This window comes from Sus scrofa, chromosome 9, assembly GCF_000003025.6.
Source record: "Sus scrofa isolate TJ Tabasco breed Duroc chromosome 9, Sscrofa11.1, whole genome shotgun sequence".
Taxonomy (NCBI): domain Eukaryota; kingdom Metazoa; phylum Chordata; class Mammalia; order Artiodactyla; family Suidae; genus Sus; species Sus scrofa.
This window is the reverse complement of record NC_010451.4, coordinates 119941013-119968775: the sequence shown is the minus strand read 5'-3', so window position 1 is coordinate 119968775 and position 27763 is coordinate 119941013. Positions and strand designations below refer to the sequence as shown.

The 27763-nt window shown below is 39.1% G+C and overlaps 1 protein-coding gene across 4 annotated transcripts in view; it reads right to left on the bottom strand.

Moving 5' to 3' along the window:
• RASAL2 (RAS protein activator like 2) overlaps positions 1-27473 on the bottom strand; it is a 388515-nt gene extending 361042 nt beyond the window's left edge. For 2 of the 4 annotated variants that reach the window (XM_021063720.1, XM_021063713.1), the window contains exon 1: positions 26582-27473. Coding sequence is in view for 2 of the 4 variants with exons in the window: in XM_021063721.1 (XP_020919380.1) it covers positions 26582-26783 (202 nt within the window). In the remaining 2 variants the exon portion in view is untranslated. The remainder of the gene's footprint in view (positions 1-26581) is intronic. The other 2 variants (XM_021063721.1, XM_021063722.1) reach the window with 1 other exon arrangement.

Here is a 27763-nt window from a genome sequence, read left to right as displayed (position 1 = left end):
TTGCTTCCCAATGTCTATTTGGCAAAAATTACTTCATTTTTTAACCTAATAATAAGCATGATTTACTAGCTTAACTGCCTGTTAGTAAGAGGCTTAAGAAGTTTAGTCTAAACCTAGAAAAAGTGACTCTGCTTGCCAAAAAGTATCTTCAGAAAAGGGGGAGAGAAGTGTTTCAGTGATTTATTCAGGTCAAATAAACATTCCCAACTTCCACTCCACCATTTATAGGAAGAGATGTGCTGTGAAATGTGTCATCAGGGCTTATGCCATTAACAGTCTGTAGTGTATTTGGAGGAATCTGAAGTAGGAGATGAAGTTTTTTATTGTATTGAATCAGATGGCTACATGGGCGATACTAAGGAGATACAATGACCTCTTTGGAGCACTGACTTTAAATAAGAAAAAGGCATTAAAGAAACCCAACTTGCCAAAGCTTTAGTAGCTCACGATCACACCTCCATGAAGAGGTCAAAACAGCAGATTGGAAACTGCACAAAGAACAGAAGATGACGGCTGATTTGCTCTAGGGCGAGTTGTCATTCAGGCTCAAACCAGATAGAGAGACACTTCAATCAGTCAAGATGGATTAGCAAAGAATAGATTTACCCTTCTGCCTGAAACAACTAAAATTATTATTTTCCCATATTATTTAAATCTTTTTAAAAGACAGTCAACTATTTGAAGCAAAAAATAATCTTTTTTTGTGGGGTTTGTAAGTAAAACATAAGAAAACAACGACACAAAAGCCAGAAAGTGAAAAATGTTAACTTTAATTTTATAAGGTTCTTTTACTATCCATGAAGTAATATATTACCACTGGAAGGCAGACTACTACAAGTTAAAAGATGTACACTATATGAAATAAAAAGCAATCTCTAAAGTAAACAAAGTAGAAAGTGGAATTATAAAAAATACACAATGAATGCAAAAAACATTAAAAGTAAAAAAAGATTTAAAAAAAATATGACAAATAAAGCCTAAATAGTAAGATAGTAGATTTAAACCCAACCATTCAAATTAAACCCAGTCACATTAAACATAATCCCATTAAATATAAATTGTCTAAATACCTCAATGGAAAGGTGAATAAAAGATCAAGACTCAACTAACTGCTGCCTACAAGAAACCCACTTTAAATATAAGGACACAAGTGGGTAAAAGTAAAAGGATGGGAGTTTCCATTGTGGCTCAGCAGAAATGAATCTGACTAGGATCCATGAGGATGCAGGTTCTATCCCTGGTCTCGCTCAGTGGTTTAAGGATTCGGCACTGCCGAATCTGGAATCTGGCGTTACTGGCGTTACTGTGGTGTGGGCCAGCTCCTACAGCTCCAATTCAACCCCTAGCCTGGGAACCTCCACATACCTCCGATGCAGCCCTAAAAAGACCAAAAAAAAAGTAAAAGGATGGAAAAAGATATTCCATGCTAACACAAATCACAAGAAAGCTAGAGTGGCTATATGAATACCAGATAAAGTAGATTCCAGAATAAAGAATATCACAGTGATAAGGAAGACCATTTCATAATGATAAAGAATACAATAATACTATTTCTTCATCAGGAGGACATGATACACATAAACGTTTATGCTCCTAATAACAAAGCTTCAAAATACATGAAGAAAAACCTTATAGAACTACAGAGAAAAAATAGACAAAACTACAATTATACCAAAGACTTCAACAAATCACTCAACAATTGATAGCAAATCAGGCAGAATACAGAAGATCTGCACAACATCATTAATCAACTAGACCGAATAGATATTTATCAAACCCTCCACTCCACAACAGCAAACACACATTTGTTTTAAGTGCACACTATATTCTAGGCCATAAAATAAGTCTCAGTAAATTTAAAAGGATTCAAACCATACAAAGCATATGACGTGACCACAAATTAGAAATCAGTAACAAAAAGATATCTGGAAAATCCTCAAATATTTGTAAACTATGTAACACACTTCCATAAAGCCCATGAGCTGGAGTTCCTGCTGTGGCACCAAGGGATTTGCAGCATTTCCACAGCTCCAAGACACAGGTTCAATCCTCGGCCCAACACAATGTGTTAAAGGATTCCTGCAGACACAACAAAGGGTGCAGCTGAGGCTTGGATCTGATCCTTGGCCTGGGAACTCCACATTCCACAGGGCGGCCAAAAAAAAAAAAAAAAAAAGCTTATGAGTCAAAGATGGTATCAAAAAAATTGAGAAATTATTTTGAATTGAATGAAACACCCTTCCAAAAACACATTTGTGGGCTGCAACTAATACAAGACTCAGAGGAACATTTACATGGAAACATCTTTATTATAAAAGAAGAAAAGTCACCAATCAATGACCTCAGTGTCTACATTAAGAAACTAGCAAAGGGATAACAAATGAACCCAAAGTAAACAGAAGAAAGGAAAGAATAAAGGTCAGAAGAGAAATCAGTAAAATTTGAAAGGAAAAAGGAAGGAAAAAAGCCAATGAAATCAAAAGCTGATTCTCCAATCAATAAAATTGATAAAACTAAACCAGACTAACGGGAGGATAAAACAGGGAAGATACAAGTTTACAGTATCAGGAATGAGAGAGGTAACATCATTAAAGATTCTGAAGTTATTAAAAGGACAAGGAAATAGCATAAACAGTTTTGGGCTTATAAATCTGACAACTCAGACAAAATGGACACAATCCTTCAAAGACACAAACAAGGAAAATTCATCAAGAAGGAGTTCCCACTGTGCCTCGGTGGGAACGAATCCAACTAGTATCCATGATGATGTAAGTGGGTTAGATCCCTGGTCCTGCTCAGTGGGTTAAGGATCTAGCGTTGCCGTAAGCTGTGGTGCAGATCTCAGATGCAGCTCAGATCTGGCATTGCTATGGCTGTGGCACAGGCCAGCCACTGTGGCTCTGACTGGACCCCTAGCTGGGGAACTTTCATCCACGTGCCACAGATGTGACCCTAAAAAAAGAAAAAAAAAATTCATCAAGAAGAAATGAGTAGGAGTTCCCATTGTGGCCCAACAGAAAAGAATCCGACTAGTAACCATGAGGTTGAGGGTTCAATCCCTGGCCTCGCTCAATGAGTTAAGGGTCCAGCATTGCTGTGAGCTGTGGTGTAGGTCACAGACATGGCTCAGACCCTGCACTGCTGTGGCTGTGGTATAGACAGCCACAGTTTCAATTTGACCCCTACCCTAGGAACCTCCATGTGCGGTGGGTGCAGCCTTAAAAAAGCAAAAAAAAAAGGAAGAAGAAATGAATAGATGAAATCCTTATACCTATTAAAAAAAAAATTGGATTTGAAGTGAAAAAAACTCTTCTCTTCTCACAAAGAAAAGTTCAGGTATTAATGGATTCTCTGATGAATTAAGCCAAATGTACAAAGAAGTAATGCAGGTTCTACACAAATTCTTCAGGAAAATTTAAAAAAGAAAGAAATACTTTACAACACATACTGTGATGTCAGCATACTCTAAAATCAAAGCCAGAGAAACAACACAAAAAAACTACCAACCAACGGTCCTGACTATAGATACAAAACTTAACATAATGTTAACAAATCAATGAACATATAAAGAGGGTAATACATCATGACCAAGTAAGGTTTAGGCAAGAATGGCAAATTGGTTTAAGACTCAAAAATCAATGCAATTAATATCAAATACACTAAAAAAGAAAAACTACATGATCATCTCAACAAATGCAGAAAGTGCATTTGACAAAATCCAATACCCATTTGTCATGCGGGGTGGGGGGGGGACCCTCAAGAAACTAGGAATATAACAAAATGTCTTTAAATGGATAAGGGGCATCTACCAAAAAAAAAAAAAAAAAAAAAAAAAAACCACAAACCTAAAGATAACATCACACTGAAAGAGTAAAAGACTAAAAGCTTTGACCCTAAGATCAGGAAGAAGGCAAGGATACATGTTCTAACCATTTCTATTAAACATTATTCTGGAGGTTATAGCCAGTGTAATCAGGCAAGAAAAAGTAATAAAAGACAACCTAGGAGTTCCCGTTGTGGCACAGTGGTTAAGAAATCCAACTAGGAACCATGAGGTTGCAGGTTCAATCCCTGGCCTCACTCAGTGGGCTAAGGATCCGGCGTTGCCGTGAGCTGTGGTGTAGGTTGCAGACACGGCTCGGATCCCACGTTGCTGTGGCTGTGGCATAGGCGGGTGGCTACAGCTCTGATTGGACCCCTAGCCTGGGAACCGCCATGTGCTTCGGGAGCAGCCCTAGAAAAGGCAAAAAGACAAAAAAAAAAAAAAAAAAAAAAAAAAGACAACCTAATAGGAAAAAAAAGTCTTAAGCTGCAGACATTATATATGATCCTCTACATAGAAAAAGTCAACACAACCTAAAAAATATTTACTAGAAATAACAAATAAGTTTAGCAAGGTTACAGGATATAAGACAAAGATGCAAAAATCTATTTTAGTTACAGTACAACAAATACCTGGAAACTAATTATTTAAAAAACGTATGACCTACAGTATTATCAAAAATTTTGAAATACTTAGGGCTAAATCTAACAAAAGATGTGAAAACCTGCACACTGAAAGCTTTGTAGAGAGAAATTTAAAAAGAAAAATACAAAGAGATGTACTGTGCTCTTAAACTAAAAGACTTAATATTGTTAAAATATTAATTCTCCCCAAACTGATCTATAGATTGAACACAACCCCAATCAAAATCCCAGCCAGCTTTTTATGTAAAATTGAAAAGCTCAGTCTAAAATCCATTTGTGGGAGTTCCCGACGTGGCGCAGTAGTTAACAAATCCGACTAGGAACCATGAGGGTGCGGGTTCGATACCTGCCCTTGCTCAGTGGGTTAACGATCCGGCGTTGCCGTGAGCTGTGGTGTAGGTTGCAGCCGTGGCTCGGATCCCGAGTTGCTGTGGCTCTGGCGTAGGCCGGTGGCTACAGCTCCGATTGGACCCCTAGCCTGGGAATCTCCATATGCCGCGGGAGCGGCCCAAGAAATAGCAAAAAAAAAAGACTAAAAAATAAAAAAATACTAATAAAATCCACTTGTGCATGCAAATGACCTAGAATGGCCAAAATAACTTTGAAAAAGAAAAACAAAATTAAGAATATTTATACCTGACCTCAAAACTTATCAAAAATCTGGAGTTCCCATCGTGGCCCAGCGGAAAGGAATCTGACCAACATCCATGAGGATGCAGGTTTAATCCCTGGCCTCACTCAGTGGGTTAAGGATCCAGCATTGCCATGAGCAATGGTATAGGTCACAAATGCAGCTCATATCTGGTGTTGCTGGAGTTCCCATCACGGAGCAGCGGAAACAAATCCGACTAGGAACCATGAGGTTGCAGGTTCGATCCCTGGCCTCACTCAGTGGGTTGAGGATCCAGTGTTGCCATGCGCTGTTGTGAGGGTCGCAGGTGCTGCTCAAATCTGCTGTTGCTGTGGCTGTGGCATAGGTCGGAGGCTGCAGCTCCAATTGGACCACTAGCCTGGGAACCTCCATGTGCCACAAGTGAGGCCCTAAAAAAAAACAGACAAAAGGCCAAAAAAAAAAAGATCTGGTGTTGCTATGGCTGTGGCATAGGCTGGCAGCTACAGCTCTGATTAGATCCCTAGCCTGGGAACCTCTATATGCTGCGGGTGCATCCCTAAAAAGACAAAAAACAAAAATAAAAAAACTTATTAAAAATCTATAATAATCAAAATAGTATGCCTGTGAGTCAAGATAGACAGTAAAATAATGGGATACATCAAAAACCACATAAAGGCCTACATTTCAGTTTCAACACAGGAGCAAAGGCATTGGAGTGCAGCAAGATCAATCTTTTCAATATGCATATTTTAAAAAGTAAATCTCAATCTTTAATTTGCACTACAAACAAAAATAAAATTAATACAGATCATAGATCTAAAATTACAAAACTGTTAGAAGAAAATGTTTGCCACCTTAGACTTGTGATTTACTTAAATTTCTTAAGTAAAATATGAAAAGCTTAATCCACAAAAGGAAAAGAAAATATTCATCAAAATTCTTCATCATGGAATTTCAGATGTGGCTCAGCAGAAATGAACCAGAATAGTATCCATGAGGATGCACTCAATGGGTTAAGGATCCAGTGTTGCCAAAACCTGTGGTGTAGGTCAAAGACGCAGCTCAGATATGGTGTTGCAGTGGCTGTGGCATAGGCAGGCAGCTGCAGCTCCGATTCACCCCCTAGCCTGGGACCTCCATATGCCACAGGTGTAGCCCTAAAAAGCAAAACAAATAAAATAAAATTCTTCATCAAAATTAAGAACTATTCTTTGAAGACAAGTGTAAGGCAAGCAGTGTAAGTATAAAGTAAGAAGAGTGTAAGGCAAGTCAAAGAATGAGGAAAAACAACTGCGAAACACTTATCTAGTTAGTTACTTGTATCCAAAATATAAAAACAATTCATATAACTCAATAAGACAAACTCAGCTTAAAAATGGATATTGATTTGATATTTCACTTAAGAAGATAAGTGTCTGATAAGCATATGAAAAGATGCTCAACATCATCAGTCATCAAAAAAATGCAAATTAAAACCACTTATCGCTACATACCTCTTAGAAGGGCTAAAATATAAGACTGCCCATACCAAGTATTGGGAAGCCATTGAAACTAAAACTGTCATACTCTGCTTGTGGTATAATGACACAGCACTTAAAACAGTTTGGCAGTTTCTTAAAATAGTAAACATACAATATGATCCAGTCATTCCATTCCTAGCTATTTACCCAAGAGAAATAAAAGCATATGTCTATACAAACACTTGTACACAAATGTTCAGAGAGGCTTTATTTCTCATAGCCAAAAAACTGGAAACAACCCAAATGTTCATCAGAAGGTAAATTGAGGGAGTTCCCTTGGTGGCTCAGTGGTTAACAAACCCAACCAGGATCCATGAGGATGCGGGTTCAATTCCTGACCTCACTCAGTGGGTTAAGGATCCAGCGTTGCCGTGAGCTGTGGTGTAGGTCACAGATGCAGCTCAGATCAGGTGTGGTGGAAGCTGGTGGCTATAGCTCGGGCTGGACGCCTAACCTGGGAACATCCATATGCCACGAGTGCAGCCTTAAAAGCAAAAAAGCAAAAAAAAAAAAAAAAAAAAGATGAACTGATTAAATAATCTATGCAATGGAATATAACTCAGCAATATAAAGGAATTAACTACTGATTCATGCAACAACACGAATTAATCTTAAAAAGTGCTAAATGAAAGAAGACAGACCAGAAATAAGTATATAAAATTCTTGAAAATCCAAACTAAGCTATAAAGACGAACAGCAGACTAGTGGCTGTCTGATGACGGGTGGGAAAGGTGGGTCAAGAGGCTTACAAAGGAAACTTTTTCAATAGATGTTCATTTTCTTGATTGTGATGATGGTTTCAAGATTATTTATATATTTCAAAAGATACCAAACTACACTTTAAATACATGTAGTTTGTTATATGCCAAATATATCCAAAAAAAATTGTCATATGTATGAACTGATCGGGATGTAAGACTATAACTCACTTCCCACTGCAACACTGCCCAAAGCTCAAGGAATCAGAGATTTTAAAGAACTGCAATCTATTCACAAGAAAGTTACATTTCAGAACTGATACACATGGTTTATGGCATTCGGATCAGGCTTTAAGTTTCTGAGTCCTTGAAATATGAACCTTAGGATATGTTTAAATTACAAAGCATATGCACCATAAGGAGAGCCAGGTTCAGGGGGAGCTAAGATGAAAGCAAACCGGGCCTACCAAGAGGCCAGTGCCCCCACATGAATTCTATAAATACCCTAAAATGTCTGTACATGGCCAAGCTCTGATTGATGTCTGGGTTTACCTGGCTCTATGAAAGTGAGTTCTTTTTAGAATTTCTGATAACAAAGGGAAGAGCCACTAAATCCTGGAATAAATAAAGCTGTGCTCCCGATGAATACAATTCATGGTTCTCATGATTGTGTGACTTCTTAAATTTCATTATTCTCACTGGCTTGGTCAAACACAAATAACAGGCTTAGAAAGGCATGCGTTTATAGGAAAGAAATCTATTTTTATATTTTGTGTTACTCCTTTTAAAAATACATAAATTTTAGATAGCTAAAAGATTTTGTGTAAACTTTTTAGAATATAGAAATATTCACGCCACTCACTCACTCACATACAGCTTTCTGATGTTGTCTATAGCTAATAAAACTTGGACAACTCTACAAAACATGTCATCCAAACATGATATCCAAAGCATATCCAGCACATCAAATGTCATTATTTTATAGTTATGGTACTATATAGGACACATAGGTAAACTACAGATTCAAAGTTCAAATTAACAAATATCACAGTGAGTGCTTTTATATAACAGTTTAAAGTGGTTACCTATGAGAAGCCAAATTATATAGTAGTTACAGACTGGAGAGTAAACTGCCTGAGTTTAAATCTCACACTACCCACTTACATGCTATATAATCTTGGCCAAATTACTTTACATCTCTACTCTGATTCCTCATCTGTAAAATGAAGATAATAACAGCATTTACCTCACAGGGTAGTTATGAAGATTAAATAAATTAACAGGCATAAAGCAACTAGAACTCTCCTCACAGTAAGTACCTAAAAAGTTTTACATTATTGTTGTTGTTATAATTATGCTAACGATTGTCACTGTTACTAGAGTTAAGATTACTGTATAGGATAATTAATATTTGTCACTAATAATTTGAAAAGTACCAATATATCTACTAGGCACTAAAATAAAAGGCCCTGAATAAACTGTCTCCAAAGAAAATACACAAATGTAACATTCGGAAACCAGATGCTTTTCTGTAATACTAACAATGAAATATTAGAAAAGGAATATAAAAAAAGCAATACCTCCTCAAACTGCACCCCCAAAAATTAAATACCCAGGAATAAAACTGACTAAAGAGATAAAAGACTTATACACTGAGAACTATAATACATTAATAAAGGAAATTAAAGAGGAATCAAAGAAATGCAAAGATGTCCCATGCTCCTGGATTAGAAGAATTAATATTGTTAAAATGGTCACACTACCCAAAGCAATCTAAAGACTTAGTGTTATCTCTTTCAAATTATCCATGATATTTTTCACAGAACTACAACAAATCATCCAAAAATTTATATGTAACCATAAATGACCCAGAACTGCCAAAGCAATCCTCAGGCATTAACTCTCCCAGACTTCAGATAATATGACAAAGCTACAGTAATCAAAAGAGTGTGGTACTGGTAAAAAAAAAAAAAAAAAAAACCAGACATATGCATCAGTGAAACAGAATAGAGAGCCCAGAAATAAACCCAGATACCCATGGTCAATTAATCTTCAACAAAGGAGGCAAGAATGTAAAATGGGAAAAAGTCTCTTCACCACTGTGCTGGCAAAACTGGACAGCTGCATGTAAATCAAGGAAGTCAGAACACACCCTCACACCATGTACAAAAATAAACTAACACTTAAACATAAGATACCACAAAACTCCTAGAAGAAAACGTAGGCAAAACATTCTCTGACATAAACCATACGAATGTTTTATTAGGTCAGTCTCCCAAGGCAAAAGAAATAACAAAAATAAACAAATGGAACCTAATCAAACTTACAAGCTTTTGCACAGCAAAGGAAACAAAAAAAAAGAAAGAAAGAAAAGACAACCTACAAGAGAAAATAGTGCAAATGATGTAACGGACAAGAGTTTAATCTCCAAAATAAACAAATTCATACAAATCAATCACACACACACACACACACACACACACACACACACACACAAATACAACTGAAAAATGGCCAGAAGACCTAAAGAGACATTTCTCCAAAGAAGACACATGGATGGCCGGTAAGCTCATGAAAAGATGTGCAACATCACTAATTATTAGAGAAGTACAAATCAAAACTACCATGATGTACCAGCTCAAACCAGTCAGAATAACAAACACTGGAAAGGGTGTGGAGAAAAGAGAATCCTTCTACACTGCTGGTATAACCACTATGGAAAACAGTATGGAGGTTCCTCAGAAAAATAAGTAAAGAACTAACATATGATCCATCAATCCCACTCCTGGACATATATCCTGAAAAAACTATAATTCAAAAAGATACATGCACCCCTATGTTCATAGCAGCACTATTCACAATAGTCAAGATATGGAAGCAACCTAAGTGTCCATTGACAGATGAATGAATGAAGATGTGGTACATACATACAATGGAATACTACTCAGGCATAAAAAAGAATGAAATAATGTCATTTGCAGCAACATGGATGAAACTAGAGATTCTTATACTAAGTGAAGTCAGAAAGAGAAGGAAAAATACCGTATGATATCACTTGTATGTGGAATCTAAAATATGGCACAAAGGAACCTATCAACAGAACAGAAACAGACTCACAGACATAGAGAATAGGCTTGTAGTTGCCAAGGGGGATGGGGAAGGAGTGGGATGGACTGAGAGTTTGGGATTAGTAGATGCAAACTATTACATTTAGAATGGATAAGCAATGAGGTCCTACTGCATAGCATAGGGAACTATATCCAGTCTACTGGGATAGATCATGAGGGAAGATAATATAAGATGTATATATATGATAATATATATGCTATATATATAAGAAAGTGTGTGTATATATATATGCATGGGTCATTTTGCTGTACAGAAGTTGGTACATTGTAAATCAACAATATTTTAATAAAATGTAAAAAAAGAAAATATACAAACAGCAAATAATTACATGAGGGAAATGAAAATCAAAACTACAATGGGACATCACTTCACACTGACTAAGCTGGCTTTAATAAAGAATGGAAGGTAGAAAGAGTAGACAAGGATGTGGAGATACTAGAACCCTAGTACATTGCTGGTAGCAATGTAAAAAGGTTCAGATGTGAAAAAGTTTGGCAGTTTCTCTAAAGTGGGTATAGATAGTGGTGAGGGTTACACAGCACTGTGAATGTATGTAATGTCACTGAGTTGAACATTTACAAATGGTTAAAGTGAAATTTGGAGTATATAAATATACATATATTCCACCACAATAAGAGGGAAAAAATGAATGCAAAAGAATGTATTAGGGAGTTCCCGCTGCAACACAGCAGATTAAGAATCCAATTGCAGCGGCTCAGGTCACTGAAGATGCACGGGTTCAATCCCCAGCCTGGCACAGGAGATTAAAGGATCCAGCCTTGCCGTAGATGCAGCATAGGTCACAGCTGCAGCTGGGATTCAATGCCTGGCCCGGGAACCTCCATATGCTGCAGGAATGGCCATATAAAAAGAAAGAAGAATGTATTGGTCACTCTCTCTCCCTCGCATCCTAGCTTATATTTCTTCAATTCACCAGAGAAGAACTCAATGTCCATTCTTATCTACATAGCCCCAAGAGAGGCAGGGAAGCTAGAATAAGACACACTACTCAATGTTAAGACAACTTAGAAAAGCATAAAAATGCTTCTTTAAACAGCTTGTGATCTACTTTAACACAAATACACTAAACTAGAAACAGCAACTATAAACCTGGATAATAGTGAAAGGGTAATTTTTCCCTGAAAAAGTACTGGATTGGAACTCAGGTTCCAACCCAAAGTGCAAATAAGTAAAAATTTCCTCTTAAACTGATTGCGAGGGTGCTTAAAAAAAGAATGACCTAGGACTTCCTGACCTGAACAAAACAGTAAGAGATACCACCATATCAAAGCTTCTCGAGTATCTTTTTACCTCAATAGGAATCACCACATACGATACTGCTGTTTCTTCATCATATTATCAAACAAGATTCAAAAATTAGCATATTTCTGTAAAAATGAAAACCACTACAAAATCTTTTTGAAGCCAGAATATCTACAAGTAGAGTCATTTTTTATATTTGAACCATATCTTCTATTAGTTGATAACTACTGTACTGGGCATCTTTTTCTTTTCTTTTTTTTTTTTTTTTTTTGTCTTTTTGCCTTTTCTAGGGCCGCACCCACAGCAATATGGAGGTTCCCAGGCTAGGGGTCGAATCAGAGCTGTTGCTGCCGGCCTACACCACAGCCACAGCAACGCCAGATCCAAGCCACGTCTGTGACCTACACCACAGCTCACAGCAACACTGGATCCCCAACTCACTGAGTGAGGCCAGGGATCGAACCCGCAACCCCATGGTTCCTAGTCAGATTCGTTTCTGCTGTGCCACGACGGGAACTCCTCTTTTTCTTTGTTTCTTTCTTTCTTTCTTTCTTTCTTTTTTAAGGCCACTCTTGAGACATTTGGAAGTCCCCAGGCTAGGGGTCTAATAGAAGCTGGCAGCTGCCAGCCGCCAGCCTATGCCACAGCCACAGCAACACCAGATCCAAGCCATGTCTGCAACATATACCACAGCTCATGGCAATGTCAGATCCTTAACCCACTCAGCGAAGCCAGGTATCAAACCAGCATCCTCATAGATACTAGTCGGGTTCGTAACGCACTGAGCCACTATGGGAACTTCCCAGGCGCCTTTTTCAAGGTCTGTTCATTGATATGGGCTAATCACCAACCACTGGGCAAAACTGGCACATTTCAAAACAGGAACAATGTACTAGAAAGGCCGCAGGCTTCTTCATTCAGGGGTAGTCTTGAAACTTACAAATACACAGAAAATTATACAGAGTCAAGCCTGAGGAAATAATGGGAGCAAGGTACTTAAATATTATATCCTGCCCAAATTTAAATCAAACAAAATTCCCTACAAACTTCCACAAGATTAACTGGATAGAGGATACCTTATTTCACTCTCAAACTGCTCTATATCATTATTAAAAGTTAAACTACTTTTTTCCTAAGTTTGCTCCTATTCCATGCTAAGCAAACAGATAACAGATCAAAGAAAATTTGGGTATAACTCCAACTATAGAGCGTTCTGGAAAAGGCAAAACTATGGAGGCAATAAAAAGATCAGTGGTTGCCAGGAGTTAGCGGGTATGGGGTACAGAGAGATGAAAAGATAGAGCACAGATTTTTAGGGCAGTGAAAATACTGTATATGATACCGTAATGGTGGATACATGTCATTAAACATTTATCCAAACCCACAGAATATACAAATGAAGGGTAAACCCTAATGCAGACTCTGGGTGAAAATAACCTCTTAACGTAGTTCATCAATTGTAATAAATATGACGCTTTGGTCCGGAATGTTGATAACAGGAGAGGCTATTCCTGTGGGGGAAGAGGGGATATATGGGAAATCTCTGTTATCGCCCTTATATTTTGCTGTGAAATTCAATCTGCTCTAAAAATATAAAATCCTTTAAAAATAGAAAAGAAAATCTGATTAACTGGTTAATGGTCTATATAAACTATGCCTTTTCAATCCCACTCCTACTGCTGTCCTTTTTTCCAGAAGAAAATTTAAACTACTTCTGTCTTAAATGTTAGTTCTTGTTGTCATTCCTCGAATTTGGCTCTGTTTGACATTATAAACTTCCCCAGGACATACCTAAATTAATCCTATGCTAAAAACTTGACATTAACAGAGCGCTACATTAAATACACGCCTCAGTTGTTCGTGTAGCTAAAACCAAAAGACCGATATTCAAATCACAGATCATTCCTTCTTAATGAGAAACTAAGAGGAGGAGGAGGACACAAATGCAGGAGTACCAACTATGTTCTTCTTAGAAAATCTAACACATTATGTACCTGTGTCAGGTTATTTCAGTTGGAAAGTCTAACACAGTACAAATAAGGCCATGGGCATAGATCTGAACTTTAGCAGACCAAACTGCTTTTTTTTTTTTTTTTTTTTGTCTTTTGTCTTTTTGTTGTTGTTGCTATTTCTTGGGCCGCTCCCGCGGCATATGGAGGTTCCCAGGCTAGGGGTTGAATCGGAGCTGTAGCCACCGGCCCACGCCAGAGCCGCAGCAACACGGGATCCGAGCCGCGTCTGCAACCCACACCACAGCTAACGGCAACGCCGGATCGTTAACCCACTGAGCAAGGGCAGGGACCGAACCCGCAACCTCATGGTTCCTAGTCGGATTCGTTAACCACTGCGCCACGACGGGAACTCCCCAAACTGCTTTGACTCTACACTCATACCCTTCTCTCACTGACTTAGAAAATATGCCATTAATCAAAAGAAGTACCACTGGGGGGGGGGGGCTCAGTTTTGAAGGTCACTTTTATAAACACTAGAACCCTGAGTACATGTAACAGGTGCTAAATAATGTTTAAGGCACTACATGGAATCTATGCAGACATACTTCAATAGGTCGAAAGTAACCATATAGAAGTAGGACTTAAAATTATGAGCCAAATTTTCATAACTTGTGGCAGGAATTGCTTTCCAGGAAGGTCACAGAAATTTGGCACTAAGTCTCAGGCCTTTAAAATCATACTCTTCTAGGAATTCAGCCTAAGGAAAGAGTCAAAAGTTCAATTCAAAGACTTGTGTACAAAGAGAATGTGTATACTACTAATATAAAATTTTTTTTAAAATAATAATGTCTAAAATAGGGTAATGGTTAAATAAGTTATGTTAAATTAGTCATTAACAAATTATATTTTCAGATCCTCTCAATAGATGCAGAAAAAGCCTCTGACAAAATCCAACACCCATTTCTGATAAAAACCCTTCAGCAGGAACCTCCCTCTACATAATAATATGACAAACCCAGAGCTAACATCATTCTCAATGGTGAAAAGCTCAAAGAATTCCTGCTGAGAACAGGAACAAGACAAGGATGTCCGCTCTGGCCACTACTCTTCAACACAGTTTTGGAAGTCCTAACCACAGCAATCAAAGAAGTTAAAGAAATAAAAGGAATCCAAATTGGAAAGGAAGAAGTAAAACTATCACTACTTGCAGATGACATGATACTATACCTAGACAATCCTAAGGACTCTACCAGAAAACTGTTAGAGCTCATCCATGAATTTGGCAAAGTCACAGGATACAAAATTAATACACAGAAATCGATGGCATCTCTATATACTAACAATGAAAGACCAGAAAGAGAAATTAGGGAAGCAATTCCGTTTACCATCGCATCCAAAAGAATAAAATATTTAGGAATAAACCTACCTAAAGAGACAAAAGACCTGCACTCTGAAAACTATAAGACACTGATGAAAGAAATAAAGATGATACAAACAAATGGAAAGACATACCATACTCTTGGATTGGAAGAGTCAATATTATCAAAATGACTATACTACCTAAGGCAATCTACAGATTCAATGCAATTCCTATCAAATTACCAAGGACATTTTTCACAAAACTCGAACAAAATATTTTCAAGTTTCTTTGGAAGCACAAAAGACCCAGAAGAGCCAAAGATATCCTGAAAAAGAAAAATGGAGCTGGAGGAATCAGGCTCGCAGACTTCAGACTATACTACAAAGCAACACTCATCAAAACCATATGGTACTGGCACAGTACAGAAATATAGATCAGTGGAACAGGATAGAAAGCCCAGAATTCCACCCACGCACCTATAGCCAACTAATCTATAACAAAGGAGGCAAGAATATACAATGGAGAAAAGACAGCCTGTTTAATAAGTGGTGCTGGGAAAACTGGACAGCCACATGTGAAAGAATGAAATTAGAACACCCCCTAACACCATACACAAAAATAAACTCCAAATGGATTAAAGACCTAGATATAAGACCAGACACTATAAAACTCCTAGAGGAAAACAGAGGCCAAACACTCTCTGACATAAATGACAGCAACATCTTCTCAGATCTGCCTCTTAGACTAATGACAGTAAAAACAAACAAATGGGACTTAATCAAACTTAAGTTTCTACACAGCAAAGGAAACCCTAAACAAAATGAAAAGACAACCCACAGAATGGGAGAAAATCTTTGCAAATGAATCAATTGACAAGGGATTCATCTCCAAAATTTATAAACACTTCCTACAGCTCAATACCAAAAAAAACAAACAACCCCATCAAAAAATGGGCAGAAGATCTAAAGAAACATTTCTACAAAGAAGACATATGGATGGCCAAAAAACACATGAAAAGATGTTCAACATCACTCATTATTAGAGAAATGCAAATCAAAATCACTATGAGGTACCACCTTACGCCAATGGCCATCATCAAAAGGACTACAAACAATAAGTGCTGGAGAGGGTGTGGAGATAAAGGAACCCTAGTACACTGTTGGTGGGATTGTAAATTGGTGCAACCACTGTGGAAAAAAGTATGGAGATTCCTCAGAAAACTAAACATAGAACTACCCTTTGATCCAGCAATCCCACTCCTGGGCATCTATCCAGAGAAAACCATGACTTGAAAAGACACATGTACTCCAATATTCATTGCAGCACTATTTGCAATAGCCAAGACATGGAAACAACCTAAATGCCCGTCAACAGAGGAGTGGATCAAGAAGTGGTACATATACACAATGTAATATTACTCAGCCATTAAAAGGAACAAATACTGGCATTTTTAGCAACATGGATGAATGGACCTAGAAATTATCATGCTGAGTGAAGTCAGTCAGACAATGAGACACCAACATCAAAGGCTATCACTGACATGTGGAACCTAAAAAAAGGACACAATGAACTTCTTTGCAGAACAGATACTGAGGCACAGACTTTGAAAAACTTATGGTTTCCAAAGGAGACAGGTTGGGGGGTAGGGGGATGCACTGAGGGTTTGGGATGGACATGCTATAAAATTTGGTTGTGACTACTGTGGTACACCTATAAATGTAATAAAATTCATTAAGTATTAATAAATAAATAAATAACAAAACAAATTATATTTTCAGGAGTTTCCACTGTGCCTCAGCAGTAACAAGCCCGACTAGTAATCATGAGGATACAGGTTCAATCCCTGGCCTCACTCAGTGGGTTAAGGATCCAGCGTTGACATGAGCTGTGGTGTAACTAGCAGACACAGCTTGGATCTGACATTGCTGTGGTGTAGGCTAGCAGCTGCAGCTGTGATTCGACCCCCAGCCTGGGAACTTCCATTTGCTACACATGTAGCTCTAAAAACAAAAAAAATTATATTTTCATATTATAAGCCTCAGTTATAAAGAAGTGTGATATTGGCATATGAATATGGACAGATTAATATAACATAATAGTAAATCTTGAAATAAACTAAATGGGAACCTAGTAAGAGATAAAGGAGTCATCTTAAATCAGTGGGGAAAAAAATGAATTAGTCAACAAATTCCAGTGTTAGGACAAGTGGAAAGCCATCCTTCTAAAAATGAAATTGTATCAGTATCTCATAACTTACTCCAGGTGAATTCCAAATGGATCAAAGATTTAAGTGTAAAAATGAAAACAAAGAGGTACTAGACAAACCATGAGAGTTATCTGATAACATCAGAATAGGAAAGTTGGAGTTCCCGTTGTGGAGCAGCGGAAATGAATCCGACTAGTAACCATGAAGTTGCAGGTTCCATCCCCGGCCTCACTCAGTAGGTTAAGGATCCGGGATTGCCATGAGCTGTGATGTAGGTCACAGACGTGGCTTGGACCCAAGCTGCTGTGGCACAGGCCAGCAGCTATAGCTCCAACTCAACCCCTAGCATGGGAATCTCCATATGCCACGGTTATGGCCCTAAAAAAAGAAAAAAAAAGAATAGGAAAGGCCCTTCTAACTATGACAAAAAAAATTAAAAAGCCATAAAAAACTAATACACTCAACTGCATAAAAATAATTTCCTCACAGAGGAAAAGAAAAAAAAAAAAAAGACTAATGAAAATACCAGGAGGAATTCCCTTGTGGTGCAGTGGTTTGTGCATCCCATGTTGTCAGTGCTGTGGCACAGGTTTGATCTCTGACCCTGGAACTTCCACATGTCATGGGCACAGCCCCTCCAAAAAAAAGAAAGAAAAAGGAAATACTGCCAACTCATGGCAGACAAAGGGCTCTTTACCTAATCTCCTAAGAGTTCCCACAAATCACTAAGAAAATATCTAACAACCCAATAAAAATAGGCGAAAGATATGCACAGTCAAAGAAAAGGACATATTTAAATGGCTCTATAAGACATTCAATGTAAGAAACAAGAAAAGTTAAAATTGAAACTATGACTACTTTTTACCTTTAAATTGTCACATTAAAAATTTTTTAATAATTCCCTGTGTATGGGGAGATGGGCACTCTCATACATTGCTGAAGAAATGTAAATAGGTGTAACACCTAAGAAGAGCAATTTGGGAGTATGTTTCAAAATTACAAATACACCCTATCTTTGACCTAGCAAGTCTATGAATTTTTCTTACAGATACACTGATACAAGAGCAAAATTATTCACTGCACTATTACTTATACCAGAAAAACTTTGGGGGCTGTTAAATTATGATTCATCCAGGCATTAGGCAGCCATAAAAAGAATGAGGAACTACTTTACAAATGGACTGAAAATATATCCAACATATATTATTAACGAGTGTATATGGAGGGGGGATGTGAGGGAGGAATAACACAAGGATAAGTTCAATTCCTATAATGGGTTATCTTTCTGTAAAAAAGGAGAAAAAAAACATATACACAATGAAAACTACAATACTATCAATTCAGATGCAAAGGAACAACCTGCTCCAGAATCCCAGAATGCCCAACCAACTTCCTCTATGGGCTTGCTCCAGTCCTTTCTTTAGCCTCAGAAAAAAACATGACCCTGCATTTCTTTAAACTAAATTTCCTGGACCCCATTCTTGGCAGAGTTTATCTGTCTAAATTATCTATTTGCTTCTAGATGCATGGAATAAGAAAGGAAGGATACACAGGAATCTCAAACATGTACTGATTTATGGAGGGGGCAATGACTGACTACCAGATGGCAAGTGAAGTGGTAAGGGGTGGGGGGTGAGAGAGACCTCAAAGCATATCCTTTTATATCTTCTCAATTTTGAAAGAAGGAAATGTGTTATCTATTTTTAAATTAAATTTAAAAATAAAAGTATAGTTTAAAGGTTTTTTTTTTAACATTTTCAAAAACATAAGAAAACATACTGTTAAGAGTTCCCTGGTAGCCTAGCAGTTAAGGATCTGGCACTGTTACTGCAGCAGCTTGGGTCACTGCTGTGATGTGGGTTCGATCCCTGACCCAAGCACTTGGCACGCCACTGGCATGGTAAAGCAAAATCAAAAAACAACACTGTTAGGAAAAAGGCAGGATAGAAAACATGCAGCATCAAACCAAATATGTACAAACAAGTACATTCGTACTCCGAAAAGACTGGAATAAAATATATTTGAAAAAGAACTGTCTCTGAGAGGTGGAATTATAGGTGATTTTAATCTTCTTTGGCTTTTCCTTTAATTCAAATTCTTTACATTAAGTATGGATTATATTCATAATTAGGAAAAAAGTATTCAATTCTTAACGATATGAATCAGAGAGGTTAGAAATTAAAGGCAAGTTAGAAAGTTATCAGGTATTATCCAGGGTTCTAACGATCATAAATGAAATGTTCAAATGTCCTTAAAATATCACTCCAACCACAGAATAAAGAATTTATGGATAAAGAATTTAGGAAAACATGGATTTAAAAAGACCTACTCTGTCCTCTAGTCTACCTCTTAAGGATCACTTCGAGATTATTCTCATCCTCCTACTTTCTGGATGTTTTGACCATTTTTGTTTTCTGTTACCTAGGTAATGGTACTTCCAGCATTTCCCTTAAAGACTGTGAAACGAACAATCTGGTATTTCTCACTGACCTTCAGCTTTGAAAGGCCATCTCCCCAAGGAATAGCAGTAAGATCTAGAAGCTAAAACAGGAGGCTATGGAATCTAAGGTTAAGAGTTCTAATCCTGACAAACCGGAATTTGTCTCCAACTTTGGGAATAAGCTAAATTTCCTCGGCCAGTTTCCTTAATGAGGAAACGTAAAGGGCTTATTTTGAAAAACATTTAAGACTATCAAATTTAAAGTTGCTTTTTAACTTTTTCACACTTTTCTTCTGAATTTTGTTTTCTTACCGTAGGTTAAAATGTTTCCTCTCTAAATTTTCACTCCTCTAAACACTATCTGCAAGCATTACCAATCTCTCAGACTCAGGAGAGGGGGGGGTTATTTTCAGAAAACCTACTGAAAAATGACACAATGTGAACAGAACTTACCCTCATGTTGAAGACAATTTATGGAGGTATAAGAATGCAATCAGGATCTAAACTGGGCCCTTATGAGCAAAGCAGCTGCAGATAACTAATTAATGCAACCAACACTTGGTCAGGGAAGGTAAAACTCAAGACTCCAAACATCTGAACCCCGCTAGTGGCGATAAGGAGATAACTTCTATGTCACAGACCAGCAAATGAAATTCTGTCTCGCTTTCAAGAGCTCAATTTTTATTTATTTTGTTTACAGTATACCCACTAACACCACTGCACTGAGTCTCAGGACGTCTTTTTTCACCCCTACCATTTAAATACCATGTGCTTCTTGATGGCTGGCTGCCTTCCCACCAGGAGGCCAGCTACATTAAACTTGTAAAAGATTCTCCACCAGCAAGTCTTGAGGAGCACTTGATAGCCTTTGGGAGGAAAGGTGTTTTGTTTGTTTGTTTGCTTTTTAGGGCCATACTCGGGGCATATGGAGGTTCCCAGGCTAGGAGTCAAATCGGAGTTGCAGCTGCCGGCCTACACCACAGCCACAGCAACACAGGATCCAAGCCACATCTGCGATCTATGCCACAGCTCACCGCAACACCTGATCCTTAACCCACTGAGCGAGGCCGGGATCGAAACTGCATCCTCATGGATCCTAGTCGGGTTCATTGACCACTGAGCCACAAAGCGAACTTCCGAAGCGTGTTTTTACAAACATCAGAGAGCAATTATCCCTCTGCCAGGGCGGGGTGAAACAGTTTCAGGAATGCCCTCAGCACATGGGCAACTCCTCCTCCTGGTTAACAAGACCAAACACCTCTCTAGTTACTTACAAGTTACTTCAACAGGGAAGGACAAGAGAGCCGACAGCTGAATTTTTTCTGGATTAACTCAGTCATTAGTTGAATGCTTTTTTGTGGTTCACCTACTTAAAAGGTGATCAAATCACTGTGCGCTACTAAAGAGAGCAACTGCTAAGAACAATTACATAAACCCTCCGCTTCAACTTACCTCATCCTTCTTTCTAATGAAACAAAGCATTAGAAACTACTGCCTTGCCAACATTTCCTCAGTAATCTCAGTAAAGCCTACTTTGTCATGTGAATCTCTTTTCTTTTCCTTAGCAAATCAGAGAACTGTATTTCATTCAACATAATAGGACACTGCACATCATTTTTTTAAAGTTTATGCACTGAATTTTATTATCTGAAAAAGATAAAGGCAATCCTTATAAACTAGTCTCATAAACAGGAGCATTCTAGAATTTCGTATTATTTATGTCAGAGAATTTGAGCAGATCCTCAGTTCCATATATGCAATTCCTAAGTCCAAAAGGCTCTAAAAATCCCTTTATATAACTTATCTAGCAGTAAAATCTGACCTGCACTGATATCATGCTATTTATAGTCTTATACCATATTTAATGTGAACGTCCATTTGTTTAATTGCAGAAATATTAACATGACTGATTCCTGGATGTCACTCCAGGCACCACTAGGGGGTCTATGTCACTGTATACACACCATATTTTCCAAAATCAAAAGTTTTGAATTCTGAAACACTCCAAATGGTTTTGGAAAAGAGACGGTGGTTGTATCGTTTACATTCTTTAAAAATAGCTTTATTCTTTGCAAATGAAATAGCAATAAACCAAAATGACCGGAGTATAGAAGAATACTAAGATGTTGTAAAGGAAACAGTCCACTATCTGTGACATTTGTAGAACACATACATTAAGTGAGATATACAACTTTTCTCTCAAAGGATGAAAAAAGGGGGACGTTTGAAATCAATATAATTTAAAATAAATAGTACATGCCTGGGCCTTCTTGGAAGTTCTAATTTCAGTGGAGAACTGTCGCCTCCTACTACGTATAAAATGTACTGGAGATCATGGGAAATTAATGTGTCAACACTCAAAGTCAATGACCCATCCTAAGTACTGAACTCAAGCTTGAGATCCCAAGAATTCCTAAAACATTAACACTTATTTGTAAAAGTTCAATTGATAGTATCTGAGAAAATTAAAACAGTTAAGTAACATGAGCATATTTGGGGATGTACTGAGTACATATTCACTGATTTTCTTCTGGTAATCAATTAGCTAAAGCACGTACAACTTTAAGTCTTGGTTGAGCAATTTCATTTACCTACATATTAATACAAAACAGGAGTCATGGGGTGCATATTTAAGATGTGTAAGAATGAGTTATTTGCTAAGAATATTCAAAGTTAATTATGTTAAGAACATTATGTATAAGACTAGTGAGTTAGTCACAACCAACTCATACAAGACCAAAATGAAACAACTTCCTCGACTTGTTACTGGTAGCCATATATTAAGCACACACAGGGACATATTCCTAAAAATGCAATAAAATATACTTTATCCTTTGTTTTAATTGGTGAGGCACAAGCAATATTATTTACTACAACCAGGTAAGATTTCTGCCCCCATCAACTCATATCCAGTTTATAAGAAATTCTTACCAAATTCCCACTGCCATATTTCTAGAATTATATGGTATCTGATGCAGGATAATAAATTCCCTTTTTATTCTGCTTGCTGAAACAGTACCAGCCTTTAGAAATTTTCCAGCAGGTTCCTATCAATCCTCAAAAAACAAGAAGCCATATATTAGCTTAATGGTAGGCAATCACATTGATGTTATTTATTTTATTAAATGAATATTTTAGATAAGGTTTGCTCATACTATTAAAATTCAAAACAGAATAATGTCTTGGTGATTGCTTTTTTGTGAGAACTGTATTTCCCCTCTAGCTATCAAAGAGCATATCTGTGCATACACTTGCAGACCTGTTGTGCTGATGGGTTCAGGGCTCCAATGCAGGCACTTACATTGTGTAAGACCGGTATCTTACATTTCCCCCCAGTAGTGTCCTACACTCACCATCCATTCATGGTAAAGTAGTTAATTTTAATGTTCTCATTGTTTACCAGAAAGCACAGACAGTGAGCCTGGCTTCCTCGCTCCCGTTTCCTTTTGCTGGGCTGCTGAGCTTTTTCAGCCAATTGACTTCGCTTTGAGGCTATAAATATCTGAAAAATGTTCTGCATTTGATGCTCTTGGCTTCTGCATCCATATTTAGCTGTTTGTGGCATGCCTTTGTTTAAGCTACTCTACCACCCATACAGCCAGTCAGGTTGAGAACTGCATGGTCAAAGGACAGATGGATCAACATTCAACAGACACTGACTTACCAAGAGCAAGGTATCCATCTGCTAGACACAGTGACAATGAAGGGAGTGGCAAGATAGGGATACAAAGATAAACAAGACAGACTGAATCCCTGGTGTCAAAAATGTTACAGTCTTGATGGACACAGACACAACTTACAATACTGGAATAAAACAAATGAAATAGTTTAAAATTAAAATAAAGGATAGCACAGCCTATGTATTTTCTTCTAGCTGTGTCTCCAAGATGTGCATTTGTTTGTGTTCTAAATATAGATCCACCTATTACAAAGCTCTGAACATATTCCAAAAGAGTTTCCAATCATGACAATACACAAAATCTGGAGATAGGTATTATCCACTCAAGAGCCCGGCCTATCACGAGCAAACTCAAAACAGTGCCCAGTCTTCAAACTTTGTGAGGCAAATTAATAAAATATTATTTATAAAAGTTTCTGTTAAGATTTTTGCAGGGAGGAGTAACTTCTGTTCTTGTGGCTGTTTGTCTGCATACTGATTTCCAACAGAAGTACATTGCAGAAGATGTGAACCACAGCCAGAAGCCAGCAGTACTTAATACAGCTCCTTGTTTTGCACCCTATCTTTAAAAGTCCCCTGGCTATTTTAGGTTAGGTCTCAAAACTGAATGAGTTAGCTCTGCGATTCCCGTCCCCACCTTCCTATCTTGTGAAAACATTCCAAATAAATATACGTCTACCCTCAACAGTCCCTGTTTCTAAACTGGGTTGATGGACCTCTTGATAAAAAAGCGCTCCCCAGAATCCCAACAGCCATGATTTAAACGCACTAAAGCCTTGCCTGAGGCCAGCCCCCCAAGAGTCAAGCTGGAATTGGGAGGCCAAGTCGTAGGTAAAATAATAGGGCAGGCCATAGAATCAGACAACTCCAAAGTTAAAATGTACCATAGATACCAATTACTCCAGATTGCACATTTTATGTAAAAACCTACATCCACAGACTTAAAATTACTTGCCCAAAGTTAGACAATAATTTGTGGCAAAGGCAGAATGAAAACTCAGTCCTCAACCCCCAGTTGCCTACTCTAGACTAATTTCTGGATTTCTTTAAAAACATTTGACTACACTCACCAAAGTCTCTTTCAATTGCATAAAAGAACCTTGATGTCCCAAAACAATGAGGATTTTGAGGACACAAAACAAACAAATAAATAAGGAAACCAAAATGAACTGTTTTTTCAAAATAACTTCCACATTCCATTATTTTTACTTCAAAGCTTTTCAGTGAGTTATACAACAAGCAACTTAAAAACCGGCTAAGGACATAGAAAAGCCAGGAGTCATGCAGATAGTTTTGGAATATTTATTACATCAAACTAAAGACAATAAAATAGTAACCAGGATGAGCTGCCTTAGAGGAAGGAAAGCAGCAGTACTACACAGTAAATAAAAACAACTTATGGTTAATTGATAGGGAAGACAAAAAAAAAATCACAATGCCGTGGGACGTCTTCAAACTGGCTCTGAAATGCACATTAGGTATGTGTCTGGGAGGGAGGATATACATATATATTTAAGAATATAACACACACTTATATATACACATACTGAAACACAGCCATACACCACACAAACCTAGCCCTAGGAATAGACTACAAAAACAAGCACATAGTTACATGCAAAGAACGCAGTTAACACTAGGTCTAGAAAATCCAGGCAGAAGAGTTGTGGACACTCAAATACTGAATTACCATATGTATGTATTCTTGCGGTAACAGGTCCCATCTGTAACTTCACATAAAAAACAGTACGCAAAACAAGTATCTAAGGACAGAAAGAAGGAGCAAATAGGAAAAGGGAATAACTACAATATACCCTAATTCAAGCTCATTTTCAGATTCTCATCAACCTTTGTTATACACTATGGGCTAAGTGGGATTAGCAGGTGAGTGGAAAGCCAGACTCTAAAGGTTTTAATCTGCTGAGAATGAACTGGGTGACCTTGCATCATCTCCAACCTCTTTGCTTTAATTCTTTCAGTTAATTAAAACAACATCGAGAAACATTTTAAAACATCCAGCCAAATACAAAGGGCTAATACATAAATCCTTAAGAATAAAATTGCTGGATTTTTAGAACTGAGAAGACCAGTACGAGATCATTTAATCCACTCATTTTACAGATAAGGAATCCCAGGTCAAAAAAGTGACCTGATATGCTCCAAATCACACAGCCACTTAGGGGCAGAACTGAGACAAAAACTTGGATCTCTGGATTCCCAGTTCTATGATCTTTCTGATAGTAATAGACTTAAAGTCTTGAAATTAACTGAACTATCCAGGAAGACAACATTAAAGTCATAAACACAAACCCTGTTCAGAAGGATTAAAAAAAAAAAAAAAAAAGGATTGTACTTGATCACTACAGGCTTAGATGCGCACGACTTCAGGATAACATCTTAACAGTGTGCTGATACCAGGTGCTTCAAATTTGCCATCTTCTCCTCAGCCACATTACTAATGTCTTTCGTATTCCTGTAAGCTAAGCGATAAACACGTTGACGGTTCAGTGTTTTGGAAAGACACAGCTCAGTTCTGAATGCCAGGCTATGGGTTTTCCAAAGCACCATGGTTTTAATGCTGCCACAAGACTCACCCTAACAGAATCTCATCATTCAGTTTTAATTAAAGAGGTGGTTACTAGGAATGCAGAAAGGGAAAGTTTTAGTGTGTTCATCACTTTTTAACTTGCTGAGTAGCAACCCAGTCACTTTACAAAGAGCACCAGAAACAATAGTGCAATCTAAAACAATCCACACCCCTTCGACTAAGTGTCTGCCTTTAGAGAGTGAGGTTCATAAAGAGGTTATAGAATTAGACTGTTTCCATCAAATAAATTTTGGTTTTCATTTTATTATTGTATCCTCTGCTAAGATTGTTCATTATATCTTGCTTTCCAGCCTTGTCTCATTCAAGAAAAAGAAATGAAACCCCATTCACTTGATTTCATGGTGTGTTCTTGAAGACTGTCTACTTCCCTTGAAGTAACCACCTAAGAATTAAGTCTGCATAGTCCAACTCCATCTTAAACTTACTGCAGGTGCCTGAAAAGGTCCAAAGATCATACTGAGTCACACCTCTCTCCCCCAGTACTAGTCTGGAGAAACTTGTTAGGAATGCACTCCATAACAAAAAGGGATGTGGAAAACGGACCCTGGATGGATGGGGACTCAGAACGGATCAGAGACCAGGGAATGAGTTTCAGCCTGAGCAAAGACAAGAAACACTAGCCTCTAAGACGGCCTTTCGTCCTTACCGTACACCCGGACCCAGCTCTGCTGCTGGCACACGGACTCCAGGAGGATCCGATCCAACATGCCACCGGCCACGGCGCCACTGACTGGGACAACGGCTTCCAGCTCCTCAGGAGGAAGCGGCGAGTCGGACTCCAGTCCCGGGAACATCTCCGGCCAGGACAGCGCCTCCGCGGCTCCGCCGGACGGCAGGGAGAGCTCCATGGTGCCCCGGAGGGACAAGGCGGCGGCGGCGGGGCGGGCGCGCGGATCCGCGCCCTGCCTGCGGGAAGGGGAGGAGGAGAGCGCAGCTGCGGGGGCAAGGACCGGAGCGGCAGCCGGCGCGGACGCGGCTCACCTCCTTCCCCGGCGCCCACTGCCCGCGTCTCGGAAGCTGCAGCCCACCTGCAGCCTGCGGGCGGGACCCAGGCCGGGAGGCGGATCCAGCGTGGCCCCGGGCGGGGGTGGGTCCGGGCTCAGGTGTGGGTCCCTCCCGGGAGGGGACGTGGAAAGACCCGGGAGGGGCGGCTCGCCTGCCTGCCCCCTCGGAGCCGCCTTTCGGTGCCCGGGTCGGCGTCCCCCGCGGTCGGATCCGGCCGGGGGTGGGGATGGAGCGGGGCCGGGCAGGGCTGGGCGGGGGGCGTCGCCGCCAGGGGCTGCCCCCTTTGACCGGCTCCCGCCGCCGCCGCCGCCTCGGGGGCTCCGAGTGTCCGCTTCCTCAGCCTGGAGGAGGGCGGTGACCCCGGTTTCTCGCCTGCCTGTCCTCAGCACCCACCCCAGGAATGAGCCGGCCCGCCCCCCTAACTCTCAGGCCACTGCTCCTGCCGTGGCTCCAGCTCAGGCTCCAGCTCTGCCGCGGCTCCCACAAGCCCGGCAGCCGCGGCCGTGGTGGCGGCGGCAGGCGGCATCCCAGGGTGATAGGCCGGAGCAATCGAGGGCCGAGAGCCCAGCCGCGTATGCAACTGAGTAACGAAGCGGAGGAGGAACTGCCGCCGAAGGCAGGAAAAATCGGACACCGAGTTATTCATTCAGCCAGTCCCGCCTACTTTCCAAATAATTCTTTCTCCAACCGCCCTGCAGTGTTTGTCCTGGTCGCTGGGTCTCCCGGGCTGCTGCTTGAAGTGGAGCTGACATGGGGAGGCGGGGAGGAAAAGGGGTGCGGGAAATTTAAAAAGGAAGGAAAGAGCTTCCCTTTCCACTATTCC